Source organism: Drosophila ananassae, chromosome 3R (assembly GCF_017639315.1).
Source record: "Drosophila ananassae strain 14024-0371.13 chromosome 3R, ASM1763931v2, whole genome shotgun sequence".
Taxonomy (NCBI): domain Eukaryota; kingdom Metazoa; phylum Arthropoda; class Insecta; order Diptera; family Drosophilidae; genus Drosophila; species Drosophila ananassae.
In genome coordinates this window covers 17768821-17786517 of record NC_057930.1, presented here as the reverse complement: position 1 = coordinate 17786517, position 17697 = coordinate 17768821, and the positions used below count along the sequence as shown (strand labels likewise).

General features: G+C 39.7%; 2 protein-coding genes across 3 annotated transcripts; both read right to left on the bottom strand.

Moving 5' to 3' along the window:
• Nucleotides 1–721: 721 nt before the first annotated feature.
• LOC123257386 lies at nt 722–3102 on the bottom strand. The gene is made up of 3 exons (XM_044716221.1): nt 2667–3102; nt 2371–2608; nt 722–851 (listed from the first exon to the last, which is right to left on the bottom strand). Exons 1-3 carry the CDS (start codon nt 2707–2709, stop codon nt 722–724), a joined length of 411 nt encoding a protein of 136 aa, XP_044572156.1. The 5' UTR covers nt 2710–3102.
• A 7639-nt stretch (nt 3103–10741) lies between these two features.
• LOC6497151 (activating transcription factor of chaperone) lies at nt 10742–17679 on the bottom strand. 2 transcript variants are annotated; one of them, XM_014906050.3, is made up of 5 exons: nt 17493–17679; nt 16525–16818; nt 16354–16464; nt 11886–12169; nt 10742–11826 (listed from the first exon to the last, which is right to left on the bottom strand). In XM_014906050.3, the coding sequence occupies exons 2-5, from the start codon at nt 16688–16690 to the stop codon at nt 11254–11256; spliced, it is 1134 nt and encodes a 377-aa protein (XP_014761536.2). In that variant the 5' UTR covers nt 16691–16818; nt 17493–17679; the 3' UTR covers nt 10742–11253. The 2 variants fall into 2 exon arrangements, with proteins under 2 accessions (XP_014761536.2, XP_032311019.1); XM_032455128.2 differs by lacking the exons at nt 16354–16464; nt 16525–16818; nt 17493–17679 and adding an exon at nt 13505–14750.
• Between the last annotated feature and the right edge of the window lie 18 nt (nt 17680–17697).

Below are 17697 nucleotides of genomic sequence, written 5' to 3'. Positions count from 1 at the left end.
AATATTTAAGAAATTTGTATATAAAGAATTTTATAAAGTACGCCCAAATACATGCCATCCAAGCCCAAAACTCAATCACATTGAGGGCTGCTGAACCCACATCCCTGACTCGCCCAACGGGGTGGCTTATGTTTTGGAGTTCCTAGACATGTACACCACGTGCTCAGCCCAACTCCAGGGGGGAGTAACAACTAGGGCCGGGCCGGAACAAGGGTGGAAATCGGGGGAGTGGGTGCCTGATTAGTCCCGGTGACGCATGTTCCTCTCAACGGCCTGCATTCAACACCCACAACCGCCGGATCCTTTTGTTACCAACTCCAATTGACTGAGTGAGTTGTATACTGTTATTATTATTATCGTCTGTTTGTTTATGCTCTTGTTGTGTGTCCTTATCGGAGAGTTTTTATCTCATGATAAACTATTGTCGAAAGATAATAAACTGTTGCCACAAAATGTATTCTGTCTTTCAGAGAGTTGCCCATCTTCCACAATATATTTTTAATAATTTTTGATTTCAATCTGACTTTGCTCAAAGGGCTTGTTAAAAATTTTGTTAAAAAATATAGATTTTTTTTAGATGAAGTTTATTTTCTGCAAGTGCACACTTTCATCTTTGCTCTTTACAAAATCAATAGCTTCCTAACCAAAGGTTTATTCATTGGATAGTCATTTCTTCACTGGTTGACTTATGGCCTTTAAGCCAACTTCAACAACAAGTGCACTACCAATACTTCAGACCGCCCTTCTCCAGCCAACTCTCCTTCATCCAAGTGTCGCCAAATACAGATTGACAGTTAATATTTTTAAACTGGCAACAGGATTTCGTTGGATGGGCTAAGGAAGCACGTTGTCTACAAGGACATTATGTAAATCACAGGACAGCAGGGTTAATGGCGGTATACGGCATACTATCCCCCAAGTGTTTTTGAACCTATGTAGATGTGGAAATAATAAACATGAATGTATAAAAATAGACTCCAGGCCGGCGCTGGGCAGGAGTGGGGAGGGTCTTGCGGCCAAAGTGTAGACCAGAGGTTCATGCAATCCTTAACAAAAGGACCTTTGCATTATTTTCAATAAGAAAAGTTCTTGGCCATTTGCGGTGCAGCATGCCTCGTGTTTGAGAGCTCAACATTTAGTTGTGCGTCTGGGGGCTGCGGCTCTTTTTTTTGATTTATTAAACCGATCATTGTAGTCGACGGTCTGACATAAGCAAAACCAAGCAAACAACTGCCCTATTTAATATCGAAAAACGAGTGATTGAGGGTTGAGACGAAGTATGTAGATTAGCATTGAGTTTAGAAAGGAAAGGGAAAGACTAGGTTCAGGTTTATTATAAGAGGTAATCACTCAATTCACAAATTCAGAAGGTCAAACCTTTAGAACCCATCCCAGCCGCCCTAATTTTGTTTCAATTTCTGAATAATTTGTTTTGTACAGTACTAAAGGTTAGACTTCACCTATAAAATAACGCTAAGCTAATAAAATATGTTTTTAAATTAATTTTAAAAAGTTTAGTATTTCCATCAGCAATCATGGCAACCGCAAAATTCGATTCAATCCAATACTTAGCTCAGCTTAACACCCACTGCCTTTAATAGAATCAAAAAAGAAGGCTTCACCACATGACTGGCATATTTAAGCAGCCAGTCCCTCATCGACTTTAACACGTTTAAGACACAAATTTAATCATAAGGCGGGCATACCCCAACCCCCATCTAAAAGGACCCTCTAAGCCGGCGCTTAGCGTGGCCGGGGAATCGCACCCGCGGTTATTTAAAAATGCTAAAAACAAGAAAAACATAAAGCAGTTCCAAGAATAAGGGGGCAACTAGAAAAAAAAAATAATGCTAAGAAGACGTACCCTGACCGGATTCAGCTTCCTGCCCTCTGGGACCAACGCGGCCTGTCAAATGTCAATAGCGGAAAAAAAATCTTCCAAGCCTCTCCCATCGTCGTCTACAGATGCTCGGTATCCTTGCCATTTTCTCGTCGGATCACCGCAAAAAACCATGTTGACAAGCCCCATTCCCCCAATGTTGTCGGGAGAAGGGTGTTGGTCACTCTTGTATTTACATTTATTATTGCAAGCACTTCTTATGCTGAAAAATCACATAATCGAAGACGTATATTGTCCTTATATTCTTTTTTACAATTTTTGGGACAAATCGTTTAAAAGATTTTGAGGAATAAATGGAGGAACAATATGGCCGTTTCTTGGCCAATTTCCACCCGATTCTTAAGCGGAATACCTGAAGCGATTCTTAGCGAATATTTGGTAGTAGTTTCTGGGGCATCCCCTTTATCCCCTCTAAGAACAACCTACATATTTTATTCGATTTGTTCGATCCCCCACGTTTTGTCACTTACCTGCAGGTCCTGATTCTGTCTTCCTTCTCATTGGTCAAATCGTCACGCATATTCCTGGCGGTATGCTGGGCGGGAAATTTGACGGTGTATGGATCCTGGTCATTGGCATTCTCTCCACCGTGGTGTTCATGTTGCTCTCTCCTCTGGCGATCTTCATGAGAGGCTCCGACTGGCTGATCGTGACTCGTGTCCACTTGTTTCTCTGGCCGCCTGAATTGCGGCAAACAAGTGCTGAAAACTAGGTGTTTGGCGGTGGTCAGGTGGCTTGTTTTGTGGATATATTGTATGTAACTTACTCTTTCCACAGGCTACAGCATCCCTTGGTCCAGCCATTTTCATAATGGGCGCCACCTATTCCGGATTTTGTCGTGTTCTTGTCGTCGGTTTCTTCACCATCTTATGGGTGCCTTCTATTCCAGAATGAAACTAAGTTGTCTGTACATAAGTCCCAACTATGCGGTCACTTTGAGGGCATCACCAACGGCATTGGTGCCAACACTGGAGTGATCACGCCATACATGGTCGGATTGATGGCACCAGATCTAAGATTACAAGAAAATATTTCTTCCTCACTGGCTGTACCTTGGTCAAATGAATGAAGGGGCAATACTATATGGCCCCAGCAATGGCCGATATTTATGGAGGGAATTGCGCAAACACGCATTGACTGCTTCAATAGACACTTACAGTTTCTTCAAAAAGAGTTGTGGCTGTATGGCAGGGACACGTGTTCCAAGCCACGCATGCATAAAAAAAAAGAATAAATAATACAAAAAATAAAAATTAAAAAAAAACAATTGCTATAAAAACTGCAACAACAACCATTTACAACAAAAATTACAATAACAACAACAAAAAAATTAACATAACAAAAGCAAAATTATCAAAAAAAAAAAAATATTTTATTTTTAGTTTTCAGGCTTGCTTAAGTGCAACCTATGAGAATCGAGGAGGAGGGCGCTATTTTATTAATTAATTTTTTTAATATTATTAATTGAATTGCTACCAAATCCAAGGATCTACAGCAATGTTTTTATATGCAAAATAACGGTAAAATTGTACCCTTCATTGCTAATCCACTTCAGTGTGCCCTAAATAGTAGGCTAAGGAAATATAAGAGTTTACATTTTCAGATTTATAATTTGTAAAAAAACACATTTTCCATTAAAAATTATAGAAATAAGTTGTTTGTACGCTTATATATCTGGCAACTAAAACTTCACAGTTATATGCCTGACTTAATAAATTAGAAACAATAAAATCATTACAATATGTCAACATTACTTAAAGTCCCAGCTTCCATAATGTTATAAGTATTCATAGTTCTAATAAGCGAAGATAAAAAAGGTGATCCATTTAATAGTTTAAGGTATTCCGTCTAACGCTAGGGCCATATTGGGCATCCCTTCATTCTTCGAAGTGGACGCCCCAGAAAATTGGACGAAAAATCTAAAAAATATTTCGTTCTTAGATTTTGATGCAGAATGATGAAGAATCGATCCACAATTCGTTTAAGGTATTCCGCTTAAGAATCGGATGGAAATTGGCAAAGATATGGCTATCGCTGGGGGCCATATTGAGCATCCCAGCATTCTTCATCATTTTGAAGGGGATCCATCAGAAAATTGGACGAAAAATCAAAAAAATATTTCGTTCTTAGATTTTGATGCAGAATGATGAAGAATCGATCCACAATTCGTTTAAGGTATTCCGCTTAAGAATCGGATGGAAATTGGCAAAGATATGGCTATCGCTGGGGGCCATATTGGGCATCCCAGTACTGTTCATCATTTTGAAGGGAATCCATCAGAAAATTGGACGAAAAATCAAAAAAATATTTCGTTCTTAGATTTTGATGCAGAATACTGGAGAATCGATCCACAATTCGTTTAAGGTATTCCGCTAAAGAATCGGATGGAAATTGGCAAAGATATGGCCATCGCTGGGGGCCATATTGGGCATCCCAGTACTCTTCATCATTTTGAAGGGGATCCATCAGAAAATTGGACGAAAAATCAAAAAAATATTTCGTGCTTAGATTTTGATGCAGAATGATAAAGAATCGATCCACAATTCGTTTAAGGTATTCCGCTTAAGAATCGGATGGAAATTGGCAAAGATATGGCTATCGCTGGGGGCCATATTGAGCATCCCAGTACTCTTCACCATTTTGAAGGGGATCCATCAGAAAATTGGACGAAAAATCAAAAAAATATTTCGTTCTTAGATTTTGATGCAGAATGATGAAGAATCGATCCACAATTCGTTTAAGGTATTCCGCTAAAGAATCGGATGGAAATTGGCAAAGATATGGCCATCGCTGGGGGCCATATTGGGCATCCCAGTACTCTTCATCATTTTGAAGGGGATCCATCAGAAAATTGGACGAAAAATCAAAAAAATATTTCGTGCTTAGATTTTGATGCAGAATGATAAAGAATCGATCCACAATTCGTTTAAGGTATTCCGCTTAAGAATCGGATGGAAATTGGCAAAGATATGGCTATCGCTGGGGGCCATTTTGAGCATCCCAGTACTCTTCATCATTTTGAAGGGGATCCATCAGAAAATTGGACGATTTATGCCAAGTTTGAAATTTATTTTTAATTTTCAAACTTACATTTTAATACAATATATTGAGAAATTCGAAACTTTTAAATGTAATTAAATTGAAATTAAGTATATTTTCAGATTCTTGGTTTATTCGTTGAAATTTAATGTAAACTGTGTTTAAAGTACTATTTTATCCCCCTCGACTGAAGAACCCTTCAATGAAACTTTGAATGAAATGCTGTTCCGAGAAGTATTCGTATTAAACCAGGCACTTGGTGTTTGGTCTCTCTACCCACACTGAGAGGGTGGAGGATGAAAAAATAAGTCAACATAATTATTATTTACACTGCAGCCGATGAAAAACGAGAGAATTTGTATTTATAGCATACATTTCGATGTAACGAGCCAGAAGGCGATGTTGGAAAACATATAAAAGGCGGCCTTTAATATGGTTGCTCTCCCTTTTCCTTTCATGGCCATGTTTACTAGCCTCCTTCCCAGGGAACTGTTTGCATCAGTGGCTTAAGAATTGCTAATTGGTGTCACTAAAAAGTTAAAGGAGAATTTCTGAAAAACATCCCGACAGCAAATAGTACGCAAAGAGACATGTGGTTAGGGATAAAGCTATTTATGTTGCGAAGGATTCTCAATCCCGGCACTGCTTTACAATGTTAATGTAATCAAAGTTTAAGTTTCACCTGATTTGTGATTATGAAAATCGCAAAGTTTACCCAAAGACATGGGTGAGAAAAAAAGAAAATAATTTGAAAAATTAGCATTTAAATTACGGTAGCAGCACGTTCAATGAAGCGATATTAATTGAAATGCCCAACCTGGAATGGTAAGTGGGTGGAAAGTTACAAGAGCACTGACGTCCGCAGCCTGCCTTTGATGGCTCGCGATTTGCACCTTTTGGAAAATGACACGGGAGGTAATTGTTATTGATGGCGCATTACGAGACTCTGGGATGTCTCCTTGGACTCCTCGGCAGGGCCAGTGACAGTATTATAATGTCTTTCAATGTTGCTGGCACTAATAGCCCCAATGACTTGTCTCTTAAGTTCTTAGACGTGAGTTTGGCTTTTAAATAGATCACGATTAAGGTAATACAAGATCTGATAACTTTTGGGAGATATAAAAAGATGTTTATGGGCTTTATTACATGTTTATATTGTTTGGGGAGAGCCTCAAGGACAATGGGCTTACCTCAACATATCCAACTCGAATACTAGACTATGAATATTTTAAATTTTTGTACTGCGACAATGAAAATGGGGTGTTTGGGGTCGGGAGGGAATCAGATTGCTTGGTCGGCGGACTGGCGCCGCTTCGGCCAAGCCGCAAATGAGCGACGCCTCTGGCCCCAGACCGCCCCTACACCCCCTTTGTCACTGGAATCGCCACCCTCTAATCACCCAACCAGCCCACACACGCACACATACGCATTGTATAGTTGGGTGAAGGAAGAACAATCTATTTGCATTTACACCAAATGTACAAATTTATTTATCGGTGAGGCAGTGGAGAGGAAGCAAAGGGGTTGGGTGACGGGAGGGAAACGGGGATACATGTCCGGGGATGGGGATGGGAAATTCGAGGGGAAGCCAGAGCCGAGAACGTAGAAGCAAACGTCAAACGACGTCATGCGAAAGTTGTTTGCGTTGGCGAATAGCGTGCAAAAGTAGGCAACGTTATCTTCTCATTGTGGCCAGTGCGTATGTGTTAGAGTGCCAAAGTGTGTGTGTGTGTGTTTGTGAGGGACCATTGTGAGGGGGTGGGCAAATGTGGGGGTAATGTGGGGAAATAGATCATGTTTACACACATGACCGTGCCACCCCTACACGGCATTAGGAAATAAGTGTGTGTGAAGCATGCTGATGAGCTCTCCTCTCGCTGGTTGTTGTTTTTCTTGAGTAAACTTTAATTGTTTTTGATTTTGCTAAGGATTCATGTGACATGAGTTTTATTCGATTTTTGTTTACACATCAGGAGGGGTCCTGTCTCCTTCAAGAAGGGACAGGACACCCATCCATGTTTGTCAGATTTCTCTTGTCTTTTCCTTTTTTTTTTTTTGAAGCCCTTTCAAATGCTCAATTGACAAACAAATTGGTGGAAGGAGAGGAAAAGTGGTCCGCCCTTGGCTAATTAAATGTACATTTATGGAGCTTCCCCCCAAAGGCACAAAGTCACTTGATAAAATTCTAACCCAATGCAAACACATATATTTATTTTTTACTCACATTCCCAGTCCTATTTGCTTAGCCTAGTTCCTCCGTACTACCATATAAATAATCAAATATTTGATTAGATTTATGTACTTATATTGCTTCTTGTACCACCCATTTTGCAAGTGTACTTTTGAATGTCATCCATACTAAAAAAAATATTTGTCTTCCCAACAGTCACCACTTGAAAGTGGCTAACAGGCAATTGCCTAAATGTCACGTACACTGGGACAGGAGTTGCTCCCATGTGTAAATTTCAATGGTATGTCGAGTTGAGGAGACTCGAAATACCGCTAATTGCAGATGGTGCATACTTCATGGTGTACATACCACATCCATAAGCCCATCATGCCCCTTGCCTGTATGCACTTTGGCTTAAAGCCCCGCTGCTCCCATGCCGCAATGCAACAGAGCCGAGCCATCAGCCTCTTTGGCTGAAACGCCCACTCTGCTGCTGCATTCTTTGGTGGCTCATCTGTGTGGCAAATTGAAAATGACGCTCATTTATTTCATTATTGGGGGAATGTGGAATGTGGAGGAGAATGCTTTTCGTTTTGTCCCATTCAAATAGCCGTGAAATTGCATTTGATTTTATTTGTCACAAAGTTGTACCCAGACAGGAATATATGGGTAAGAAAATTGATGAAATTTTCAAAATCGATATTGAAGCAAAATTAATTCTGAAACACAATTGTTTTTGATGCCATTTTGGTCCTTCCTACCACCTTACTCCTTTTGGGAGTTCAATATTTATTTTATTCAAAAGAGCCCCACCTCATAAAAAGTAGTTGCACCTTTCTACTTTTCGAAATGAGAACCCCTTCAACAACTAACACCCCATCGAGCATTACAATCGAAATGAAATTGGCCCGGCCCGTATGTTATCCGCATCAAAAACCCGCTTTTTTTCGCTTTGTGTTTATATTATTTAACTTTTTTATTTTTATGCTTGCACGGGACGAAGTCGAGGGAGTACGTAAAAAATGGTTCTGCATTCGTATGTGTGCGGGCTGCGATAAGGGGGCACAATAACTTTTTCGCACTTAATGCGATTAGATAAGACCACACACACACCGAAGCAGGGGGAGAAAACCGAACTGAAACTGAAATCCAAAAATTGGATTGGCTCGTAAAATTACTTAGTGATGGAAACATGTTAGCAAAAGGAAAAAAGAATGGAAAACAAACATCATAGACATCAAATTCCTTAAAAAGTATATTAAATCTACAGTCTAGAGACTTCATCTTTGCCAGGGTCAGTAATTAGGAAAACCTAAATGGATTTTTTCTCTGATTTGATAATTATATATAAGATGTATGGCCTGTAATTTCTTCTTTGGAGTAATTCAATTTGTGGAAATGGATATGTAATGTGGTTCTCTTTTGAACATGGCACAGGGTCGTCATTTCATAAACTATTACCCCGACTCATATAGAAGTTCGAGGACATGGGTCCTTTAATGTATTCAGCATTAAGAAGTGCATTATTATAAACCAGATTGAAAATCGGAAATGAAAAACACATACCAGGCATTGCAAACAAGGGATTTGAAAATATAATACCCTCTGAAATGGTATACATGATTACTTCATGATTATCTCATTAACATTCGTCGAGGGTTAAGCTCGAGTCAAGTCCTCCCAGCCGAATACCATTTATTCTATGCCTCATTATAATTTTGTTAAATGTTATGTAAAACGAGTGTCATGTTCCCCACCCCGGATCAACACTTTCCCTTTTGGCGCCACACTGGCGGGGACTCTCTCGTCCTTAGAGGGTTGCCCACTGGCTTCCATTTACAGTGACGTTTTGACTTTTAATTGTATTTTAAAGTGTTCCGGCGACCCACCTCGGGGCCAGAGGGTAGAGTTCTGCCGGCACTTGGGTCAGTTTCAGGCCATTTGGTTTATGATTTAGCCTGACGCCTTTTCGTTATTTGATGCCTAATTAAATTTAACGATGATATTGATTTCTTTTCCTACTTGTTTGTTAATTTCTCTAGAGATTGAAGTCGGTGGTGACAATTTTTAACCACAAACGAGATCTTTGGGGGCAACTAGGCACTGCTATTCATATGGAATGGGGCTAAAATAATTTCCTTAACCATTTTTATTATAAACTGGGGGGTCTCTATCTAACACTACAAGAATTAAGTTTATTATAGATATTATAGATACTTGTCATCCGCTAGATAACGAACTTGTAAGCTAGAAACCCTACCGCAGTTATCATACAACCCTTGAACCCTTTTAACCCTTATCCCCTTTGGGACCAATCGATATTTAAACCTCTTCAAATAAATCAAATAGATTAAGTTCTCAATGACCTGACTAACTCTAAAACCACAAAACCGATGAATAGATCGAATATCTTAAACCCGAGCAACCAACTTGAAAGTTCAAGAGATTCTATCCTCATGGCTGGAAATCCTTCCACTGAACGGAAGCTAATAACAGGATTAACACAATGCGTGAAAATTGAATTTTATGCCAATATACTTAAGAGGAAACACACGCTTAAAGAGTCGCCCGGGCTCAGTCTGTGGGCTCAGGCGAAAGGATCGAAGTTCTTTGGCGACAACGCCGACCGACGATGGCTTTGGCGACAAGCAAACACAAAGTCCCAAACGTAATTTTCACGAATTCATTGAACTGCGTGAGTGTGAAAAATAACAATTTAGATAAATATTGTGCTGGCGACCTCCATGGGCGCCGTGGCTGGCATGTCATACACGGCGGGAGTCGACATTAGACCTCGATGAGGACGACGACGAAGACGGCTACGACGACGACGACTACGATGGCATGGAAAGCGAGCTCTGGACAGCAAACGCATCGACCGTTGACACAGAAATCATATTAATATAAATTAACGATGTGGAAAATTTAGTTTAGTAGTGAAAATGGCGAGCCAAAGAAATACGCACAGCCACTGTGCCCAGGACCAGACTTGTGGCTCACGTCGTCGACTCATCCGTCAAAATGTCCCGAGTGCAAATCCCACAGCAACCCATGGCCCGCCCCCCGTACATAACCACCCCGATCCAAGCCACTTCCATTGTCAGAGATCTCCTCCCACGACAGAGATTGTTTTGTTTTTCTGATTTAGGTATACCGATTTCTGCATACCGTCCACTTCTCTTTCTTTCCATGCAATTTTTCAATTAATTGGCATTTTGCGATGTAATTTCAATGCACTTCAGCTTCAGCTTTAGCCAGTATGTTGGATGGGAAACTTGGCTCTAATAACACCCCCATAATCATAATCCGATTATGCCCACGACATCCTCATGGAGAGTCGCTGTTGAGCTATCTCCGCCATCGCCAGTATGTTCCACAGACATCCCACACGTGAAGTATCCTGGAGCAAAGTTGGCTTATATAAACTTGTTGATTGCAAATTAATTAACGAAAGTTTTTTTCGATAGACTATGTTCTGTGATTAAGCTTTAGTCTCTGCTAGTATACATATGCAAACTAAAGAGTTGATAACTACGCTCAAGACAAATAGAAAGTTATATCAGTGAAGGATACAAAAGTTATAGAACTCTCGCTTAAACTCTACCCAAACACCCCTCAATATTTCAAGCACATTTCTTTTGAAAACCCTTTGATTTATTGCTGTTTTAATAATATACTTTAAAATTATTTATTGATACAGACATTACAAAAATTGTCAAGAATTGTGTATAACCATTGCCCAAAAATAATCGCATAATCGTACAGCAGATGCAACACAGGGTGCTTGTTCAAAATACAAAATAAAAAGGTTTTCATGTTCATTTTTTTTACGAAAAACAATGTGTGGTGGCTATATACTTATCCACACTGGCCTGTGTCGCTGGATGTTAGATTTTTGTCGCTGAAATTCGCTGGCAAGGATAAATTGGAGTCCACAGACCCGTCATACGTGCCAAAAGGCGAAGCCTACGACAAACTGCGTACATATTTAGCTACTGGGGCATGAACTTTTTTTGTGGGGGATTGTGATTGCTGTTGTTGGGGGAGGTTATAGAGGAGAATGTGTCATTGGTGTGAGGGTCTGGGTTAAGTATAACGATAACTTTGCAAACAAAAATTAAAATTAAATGAGACAGTATGAAGTTTAGCGCTTGCGCTCCTGATAGAATTCCCGAATCAATTGGCGCAGATAGCGCATCTCATTGCGGCGCTCTCTAAGCGTACGACGAAGCTCATCATTCTCTTGCGATAGCTCCTGCTCCTCGCCCATGACGTGCTCCATCTCGCGCTTCTTCTTTTGCCTGTAGCGAGTGGCCGCGTTCTTGTTTTGTTCCTTTTTCCGAATCTTGCGGTCCTCCACGCCTCGGCCGTAGGTGCGAGTACGCTTCTTTGGGCTAACGGCCAACTCCTCAACGGATGTGTGAGCTGGGGAGGAGCTACTGCTAAGCGACTCTGGAATCCACTCCTCATCGGCGTCCGCTATGCTGCCACTCACTCTGCTGGCGCTGCTGCCGCCCAGCGAGGACGATGCCTGTGATTCGCAGTCGTCCTGCTCCCAGTTGGTGGGGAGCTCCAACTCCTGAGCCCGCATGTTGACAATATCATCGATGATCTGGTTCTCCCGGGCAATTTCGCTTCCGCCCACCCACGTGTTGAAGTTGAAGGTTGCGGGCGTAGAAGCCGCCGCCGGAGTTGCAGAATCAGATGCATAATATTGCTGTAATTCATAAGAGGATTTAGCTAAGATATCAAAGAACGTGTCCTTCTTCAACTTACCACCTTCTCCTCGGCTTTGACGAGCACGGAATGGGGCTCTGCTTGTTGTTTGATAGCATCGAATTGTGGCGGAGACTGCGGAGGAGTCAGCTGCTGCAGTATCAGGGATGGGGCATCGCAATTGAAGTCAACAGGATCTACTGGGACAGCAGAAGCTGTGCCAGAAGCGAATTGTACTTTAGTTTCGGGAATTATGGGTTGGCTGACCACATCGATATTGGGCTGATAGCTGTTGGCCTCGTAGTTGACGTAGTTGTGAGGAGCCTTTTGATCCAGAAGGCATTCTATTTTCGAGAGGAAGGAAGTTTTATATTATATTAGCAATTCTCAAAGCCTCTATTTGAGTTGAATAATGGTATAAAAAATCGAATGATTATATATATGTAACGTAAGGTTGACTAGATAAATATTTATAATTGTTTCAAGTAGTTTCAAGGTGAGTTCAAGCTTCAGCTTTTCATATTCTATTTATATAATATTTCTCTCTTCTCAGACACTTCAATAAAGAATACTGGTTTCTAAACTATTCAAACTTTGAGTTTAAAAATTTGAAAAGAGGGATCTTGATTTAAAAACTTTTGGAAAACTCAAGGAAATAAATATTAAGACAAGTTCGTCGACACTGAAAATCTTGAAAGAAATCGCAATGAGAGATCGGAAATCAGAGAGAGCTGATAGTGTCGAGTTAAAAGCTTCCTAAAAAAAACATTGTTGCACCTGTTTTTGAAATATAAAATGTGACCCAGCGACACCTTGAGGTGGAGCCAGTACACATTCACCTCTCCCAAGTTAGATTCGATTAGCATAACACGTTTCCAATCAATCTGTCTCTTCAAAGAAAAATAAGTCTCTCCTCCTCGCCCAGCTGCGCTTGAATATTTTAAAAGCAGAGCAAACTGTAACTGCATTAATTGATTTACATAAGTACGTTGAGTCGGGTTGTTGCTACGCCTAGAAATACCTTATAATTCTTGAAATGGCACGTCAGAGGTTTATATTTATATTAGATTGGTATTGAAATTGATAATAAACCACCTTTTAGGTCTGGGCATAATTGAATCTGTAATCTAATCTAAGCAATATTTATCCTTAACAAAAGGCACTTTCTTTCATCATATGTCTCATTGCATTTCAAATAGAGGGGCAAAGATTGCTTTTAATTTGTTATCTTGACTTTTTTACCAATGAAAAATATAAATTAATACATATTGCACTTATCATAATGGAACAAAACAACAAATACACCACAATGACAGACATTCGCATCGACAATCTTTACGAAAGCATTAGAAGCTCTATATATAAAGTATATATTGATATTAAATGGGAACATGATTAGCAACAACCTTGGCGTACTAATGCTATGGAAAATCACAAAGATTATCAGGCACAGCTAGGAAACTGAAGTAAATCCCACATAAATAAACCCAAAAGGTATTAAATAAACCCCAGCATTCAGTTGTAACACCTATGATTACTCGCTCCTGAATATTTATTTAAAATAATGGAAAATAAACAAGTCTAAAGACTCTATTGGTCTTCCCAAACAATGCCTTATTAAATCACAATAATAGTGTAATCATTTTATTTGTTTTATAATTTTGTTTTTAAATACTAACCATAGGCTTGCATAAAAATATATGTGCTCATGTTTGCGGCAGCAGTCAGTCGTTTTTTAGTAAAGTGTATGGGTAAATGGAATGGGTTCTTAGCTTACAAACAAATAGAGAAGGCAGTAGATCAAAAATATCAAGAAATTAAGAAAGGTTTGTAGAAAAAAGGACACTAAAAGCTAATCGAAAAAAAACTAAGCCTAAAACTATATAAAGAGTATGCGATTTGTAAATAAAAATATGAAAAGTATACGTATATATGATGCGTACTTTAATTGTTTTCAGTAGAAAAATCACAGTAAAAATTTTGAAGGTATTTTAGTCGAATTGCTGGTAAAACGTGCTCTATTGACTCTGTCAATAAATGACAAAAAAAATCATATTTACAAACGATTTACAAAAAACTCGAAAAACTAAGGCACGTGGCAAAAGGTATTTATAGAGTTTTATTTTGACTTTCAACTTTGATAACTTGGTGTGATGTTGGATGTTATCTGTTTCTGTTTTTTATCTCTCTGACTGTCCAGGTCCTGTCACTGTCCGTGTTATGTAACTGCTGCCGCAAAAAATAAACAGGCGTGGCCGGACGGTAGATCAACAAGGATCTTAACGTCGTTTCACCAACTTTTGCGAATTGATCACAATTTCACGGTTCCACATGTAGCGGTATCCACAGTGCGCTATCATGCTCACAGAGTCCTTAATGGTCGCACTCGAATGTTCAGGTATGTGCCAGGATATCGCCAGGCTACATATAGTTACAAATCTCTTATAATATTCTTCAATATCGTTTAAATCGCGCCGTAGTAGCAAGAGCTGAAGGAGCTCAAAACAAAGTCCCTTTGACGAGAAGGTTCGTTGCGAAGCGCACAGATGCAGAGACACTTTCGAGTGGTAATCGATTAGAATAAAAATTGCTTTGATTTATTCTTGTTGGCGCGCCAGATTTCCTTTATCAGAGGCATTTAAAGTCTATATATTTCTCAATACACATTAATTTAAGTCAATTTTCGAGACTGCCCGCCTTTGTTTGTCTTTTGCGCGTTTTAAAAGCGCGCAGACTTGTGGCTGTATTGGTTTGTTAGTCGCTTTTTTTTGCTTTTGGAAGTTTTCTTTGTGTTGTGTTGTTTATTAAGACGGCAGAGAGTCAGTTAACGAGGGGGGGCACTGCGGCACTGCGGCACTTGGGTGGGGGAGGAGAGGTCGAAGAAATCGAAGTCAAAGCCTGGCTTGGATCCGAACGCTCGTGTCTGAGTAACGATTTCAACTGACTTCGGAACGCGGAGCAGCAACGCTTTTGGCTGTCAGCCAGCCCCACAGCCCCACGGCTCGCCAGCCGGAGAGGCAGACAGTGGCAGAGAGTGTAACCCTGCAATAAGATCAATCTTTTCGCTTTGTTTTGAGTCAGAGTCGCTATCAAAAGCGAAAAGTGAGCGATCGCCGCTCGGGCAAATATGAGCCGAGCCATTAAACTCGGCCACAGTGGAGCGGCGTTGAAAATTTCCATTCAAAATGGTCAACAGCACTCTTTTAAGCACCCCCTAGACTCACAAAACAAATAAGAGTAGAACAGGACTTTGACTCGGCGGCTCAAAGCGTGTTTGACGTGATAATAAAATCAAGATAAAGATATTTAAAACTGAAATATTTGCATCTACTTATCTTCAATTTCATTAAGTATCTGATAAAGTATATGAAGAAGTTTAAATATATTTTATGAGCTGCAGCTCGGTCGGTCTCTGCTCTCTTCCCTTTTTAAAAAAGATCAAGCTGCATACATGTATTAGCACTTCGAAAGTTATATATAGGAACCACAACCTTATTGTATTGTAAAACCTGAACAAAATGTAAAACAGGGGCACGTCCTCAAAGATAAAAAAAGATTTCATAAAGGATTTGAAACGATCATAAAAGTAATATCCAAATATGACGTACAAAACTTGACTCGGTAACTTTCCAGACAAAAAAGATAAACACAAGCTATTGAAAATATGTAAAAAATTACTTAAAAAGAAGCATATAAACAGCTGTTATCTGTTGAATTTGTAAAAGTTACAGCTGCATTCCCGCAAAGAGAAAAGCTTAAGAGAAACCCACTGATCACACGTCCGCTGCGTGATCAACAAAACATTGGTTCCGATTACATGGCTCTTGTTCGCTGGCAGGGCTTGTTGTTGCCCCACAATTGGCTTTTTGACCAGACCACCACCCGATATGATCGCGTCGAGCACAAAAGAGGCCTGTATTCGTTTATAAGTCTTTCAATATTGCAGCGAAATCGTTAATAAAAACAAAACCAATCTGGATCCGGTTTATCAACTTCATATGTTTGAGCGCTTCGACTTGTCCCACTGTTGTCTGGCTTGTGTGGAAGTACGCGACAAAAATATTTCTCTTACTAATACATTTTCTTAACATTTAAAAAAAAAATATATCACAATTTAATACTAATAATCTCTTCTTTAAACTAAAAACTTAAACTCTGAAGTAAGAACTTGAAACTCTGAACTTTAGAATATATATTTTTCGTTTGCAAATCGAACTTTAGTACACTTTTTCATTTCCCTATTCTTTCAACCTTGACTGATTACCTTGAACTGGGCTTTGAACCAAAATACTAATATGAAGGGTGGGGATTACTATCATTTATATTTTTTATGATTTCTATTTGCTCTCTGGCTGGTTTCTACATTTCTTATTATTATATTTTCTTAAAAAATATTTTAGTTTTTAGGGAAATCTTTTCCGCAAGAGTATAACTCTTCTAATCTTATTACTATAGCTTAGTTACTATATCATTACAGCTAAGTAGTTCAGTTCTTAGTTTCGTTTAGAAACCTTTTTTATAAACTTGCCTTCATCCTTCAAATCAAAAATTTCCACAACAAATTCCTCATCACTCAGCATCTCAAGCGAGGCTGCGTCATTCAACGTCATGGTTTCCTCGTCACCAATTAAAGTTATTCCTAAAAAAAAAGTACAACTTGGATGAAGGATTCTGAAGGATATTGAGCACAACCACATACCATTTGCAAAGTTATCGTCGTACAGCCACATGGAGTGGTCTGTCTCAGTGAGAGAGAACAGTTCGGAGACCACCGCCGAACTGGGAGACTGTGGCTCCAGCTTGAGGTCCCAGTACTCCTTGGGCAAGTCCAAGCTCTCCATGGTTTGATGAAATGTTGCGTCCATAGTCAAAATCAGTGTCAAAAATTACAGAAGATATGCTGTTCCTTGAATAGATGAAATCCGGTCCGAAGAATGCGAATGGTTGTTGTGGTTGTTGTGATTCTGGTTGTTGTAAGGATGCCATGATGGCACTGCAAGATTTTTGAAAAAATGGAAAATAAAATATTAGTTTATTAAGCTGATTCCACTGCCTAATAAGTCATAACCCCATTTAGCAAAACCCTAATCGAAGCACATCGATTGCCGTGTCATGCTGATAAGCGTGACAGGCACCCTTCAGTCTACCTAATGTAATATAATTTATAAAAACACTGCTAAGTAAATACAAGCTAACATATCATACATATTTGGTGGATATATATGCCTCTATGGATCAAACACAGATACCAATGGAGAAACTGACCACAGATTGATCTTCTCCTCATCCAGCATCCTAAATTCTATAACTTTAAACATTCTTATAGACATGACATCCATGCATTCCGATGCAGTTCTACCCCATGCTACGGGGTGGCAACTGTATGCCACTTGCCACACGAATTATTCAATTCCAGGCAGCGATTGCGTCAGCCAATGTGTACACCTGCTTTTCGCCTGGTTGCATGCCACATTGCCTTCGATCCGAATTTGCCACGTTAACATGGGGGGGAGGAGGAGGCCAAACTAGAATCCATACAAGCCTGTGTACATGTGGCGGGTGATTCACAAACTTGACACACAGCTACAATAAATGGGGAATGTGCAACCGCTCTGCAACAGTGTGCAAAGGGGGATTGTGAAATTAATAATCATTGCGAATACTCACGGGAGTTTTGTATACGTTTCCATTTTTTGTGTGTTTGGGGCACCTAGGTGCTGGTTGTTGTTGCTAATACGCAAACTATAGAGCCATCTTTACGTCAATATAAATGCCGAAAACTTTGGATAAAAAATCTGGACCTTTTTGCGTTTCATTTGGGCTTATAGTGATTGAGTGACCAGGTGGGAGAACCCAATTTCCCCGGAGGCTG